Genomic DNA, 3,207 nt, shown 5'->3' with positions numbered 1-3,207 from the left:
AGAACGCGACACGTCACCTGCTCGCTGGCACGGACGTGCTCGATGCATCGAGCAGCGCCGCGCCAGCGGCAAGAGCGCAGCGACGAGCAGGCGGTGCCGCGCCGCTGGCACGAACGGACGGACGGGTGTCCACACACCGCTGCGGATGCACTTATATAGATAAATGAACTAAGTTGGTGCGTCTATCACAATTCACAGTGACCCTATCCGCATTTAAATCAACCTACAATTTTAGAGCTTCATAAATATCAATGGGAAGTAACTTTAATCATTTATTTCATAAATATATCAACAAGTGACGCTTATATCGGTGGAACAAGCAATAAGTTGAGATCGTGAAAGAGTGTTATCATAATTGTCCGCCACATTCAAGGTAGGCAATATATATGCGCAATTTCAAAATTAAGCACCCATTTATAAAGCTAGTTAAATTATTTCAAATTTACAATGAGCGCCATTAATTTATTTTCACCATAAGCTAATTATTAATCAAGATGGACTTGGCAAAACATTAGACATAGACATTCCACATGTAGCGTGCACATTGTTCAACCTCAAAGCCTTGGCCTTGCTCGTGTACAATCTCTTCACATTCGACCTTTGCTCATTCAATAGTCTCCACAAACTTCTCTTAGCATTCGACCGAAAAGGGCAATTCGACGCCAAAAATCCATCCACTAAATGCAGATACGCCTCCAAGTCATGGCAACACGCCACATCCGCGTCGGGTCGTAAAAACGGAGACATTTTCGTATCCACTCTCAATTCCGTCCCGACGTGCGTGTACGACCACGGGAGGCTTGCGTCGAGGGCGTCGAGGAGCTTCCCTCCCGCACCCGTGGCGCGAAGCTTCTTGTCGAGATTCTCATTGACGAACATCCCGGGCACCCGGGTGACGAGATCCTGCGAATTGACGACGCGCAGGACTTTGACGTTGTTGGCGTGGAGGCGGTTGGCGAAGCCGCGGTTGCCCACGCGAGGGCCGCCGAAGGAGAAGACCGCGATGGGCGGGACGTCGGGCGCGCACGTGCTGAGCTCGTTGCCCACGAGAAGGGCAAGGGCCGCGCCGAGGCTGTGCCCCGTGATGGTTATGCTTAGGCTCTCCCCTTTGTACTTCTCCATTAGGCTCTTGATCTCTTCAACGACTGACACAGCCAGGCTGGGCACGTGCTCCCCACGTGTTGTCAGCAAACTTAGAAATCCGCATTCCACTTTGGTTGGCGGAACTGCTCCACTACCTTCTGTTTCGTCGGGAAGTGGGACGAGGACGTCCCTCACGTTCTCGGCCCACTCCAGACACGTGGCGGTGCCGCGCAGGGCGATGACGATGTCCCTCCTCCCCATCCTTTGGATCTCCCGGCGGTCGTCGCAGACCGCCACGTACCCGACCCAACTGGAGCGCTGCGTCATCCAGCCGAGGTCGGGCGCCACGTCATCGACCCACTTCGGCAGCCCGACCGAGGCCGTGGCGTAGAGGCTCCGGGTCATCCGGTAGGACCGATCCGGGAGCGCCACGTGGCGGGGCCACTGGGTCTCCTCGGGTGACGTGGCGGGCTTCGAGTGGAAGCCGTGGTAGGCCGCCTGGATGAACTCGCCGCACCGGACGACCTCCCGGCGGAGGTTCTCGTCGAGCGGGTCGAGCATGCCGGCCCAGTCGCGGCTGCCGTGGTACTCGCGCCAGCGGCTGCCGAGGCTGTTTCGCGGGGAGAACTCCACGGACTTGGACAGCAGCCGCTGGAGGCGGTTGAGGTGCCGCGGGGACATATCCTCCGCGGCCTTCATCTCTGGCCAGACGCTGGCCAGGGAGAGGCCTTCCAGGATGCCTCTGGAGGCCCTGGTTTCCGCGTCTGGCTCAGGGTCGGGCGGTGGATTCGGATTGGGGCGAGATAATGATTGCTTTTGGAGGAGTGTTTCGAGGTTCGAAAGATGCTTCTGCGTCGTCTCGGTGGATAAATTCTCGGGCTGTTTTCGGGCCGAGGCATGTTTGAAGGGGTTCAGAGGTGAGCCCGAGCATTCGAACACGGCTCGCCTCACCTGAAATACTTGGAGATTATGTGCAGGAAGCGTTGCTCCGATTTGCATCATGGTGAAGGTTGAAAAAAAAGAGAGATGTTTGGGAGAATTGGAAACCAAGTGGTGTGTGATGAATGAATGAAGGTTTATATAGGTGTGAATGTTTAGTAAATGCCCTTCTTGTTTGCAGAAATTACAATGTGGACCATATGTTAAATTTATTTGGAATTATAAATTCAAGTTTGTTGGTAGTTGGTCAGCCTGTATCCGTAAGAAAGAGATGTTGAATCTAAAATCTAAAATTAAATATTGATGGGATCTCTGCCGACTGTGAAACATAGCTTAATTAGGAGTAAATAAAATATTTTTCATTCAATCAAATTAATTAAAAGTTCAAATATTTTTCTTCATCAAATTAATGAAAAGTTCAAATTATCACGATGATGTATGGGAAAATCGTTATTGTTCTATCTCCAAAATATAAATGGGATCCATGATTTAAACAAACTATCCATGATCCATCTATGATCTATGCATCTTACTGATTTTGCCACTGTATGGTTCCAGTTGGAGAATGGAAAACTACTCCATATCTCATGATTCTCATTATTCTATCAGTTTTCAAATAGTACTACTTTTTCCAGTTTCTCATTCATTCAATAGTTAATCGTTGATCGATATGAATTTTAAGAAATTATCGATTATAGTAATGATTAGTGGAATGCACAAATGAAGCTATGAAATTATAATCGAAGGGGCAAAAATATAAACATACAAAGAGAAAGCTCTAATTTTTGTTTGCTAATGGCTCTAAAGAGAGGCAAATCTTTTTCAATTTTTTCATTTTTTTCAACTCCATTCATCCCATGAAAAAAGAATTTTTTGAAACGGTATGTAGAAGTTTAATTCACAATTGATAAAGTATAAGAGGGATAGAAAGAAAAAGTGATTGGAGTATTATTAGTCCAAAATGAGATTTACCTACCTCATTAGAGGAAAAAAAAATTACGATAGAAACGAACTATTAATTTATCGTACGAATCAAAATGGAAATAGTCTCTATTTTTGTGGGACTGAGATTATATTATGTATGCCTCTTACTGCCTTTTATCTTCTGTGGGACAATTATATATTTTTATTTTAAATATAAGGGGTAATTTAGTGGAGTACTACTTAATTAATATATTAAAACAA

The 3,207-nt window shown here is 46.9% G+C and overlaps 1 protein-coding gene across 1 annotated transcript; it reads right to left on the bottom strand.

Moving 5' to 3' along the window:
* Nucleotides 1-394: 394 nt before the first annotated feature.
* Nucleotides 395-2,124, bottom strand: LOC121752907 (phospholipase A1-Ibeta2, chloroplastic-like). The gene has a single exon (XM_042148001.1). It carries the CDS (start codon nucleotides 2,083-2,085, stop codon nucleotides 490-492), a length of 1,596 nt encoding a protein of 531 aa, XP_042003935.1. The 5' UTR covers nucleotides 2,086-2,124; the 3' UTR covers nucleotides 395-489.
* Between the last annotated feature and the right edge of the window lie 1,083 nt (nucleotides 2,125-3,207).

The sequence above is a fragment of the Salvia splendens genome, chromosome 10, assembly GCF_004379255.2.
Source record: "Salvia splendens isolate huo1 chromosome 10, SspV2, whole genome shotgun sequence".
Lineage (NCBI taxonomy): Eukaryota > Viridiplantae > Streptophyta > Magnoliopsida > Lamiales > Lamiaceae > Salvia > Salvia splendens.
Note: the sequence above shows the minus strand (reverse complement) of the source record. Positions and strands in the feature narration are given on the sequence as shown.

Coding starts and splice junctions, on each gene's coding strand:
- LOC121752907 (XM_042148001.1), bottom strand. CDS start 2,085: ATGATGCAAATCGGAGCAACGCTTCCTGCACATAATCTCCAAGTATTT.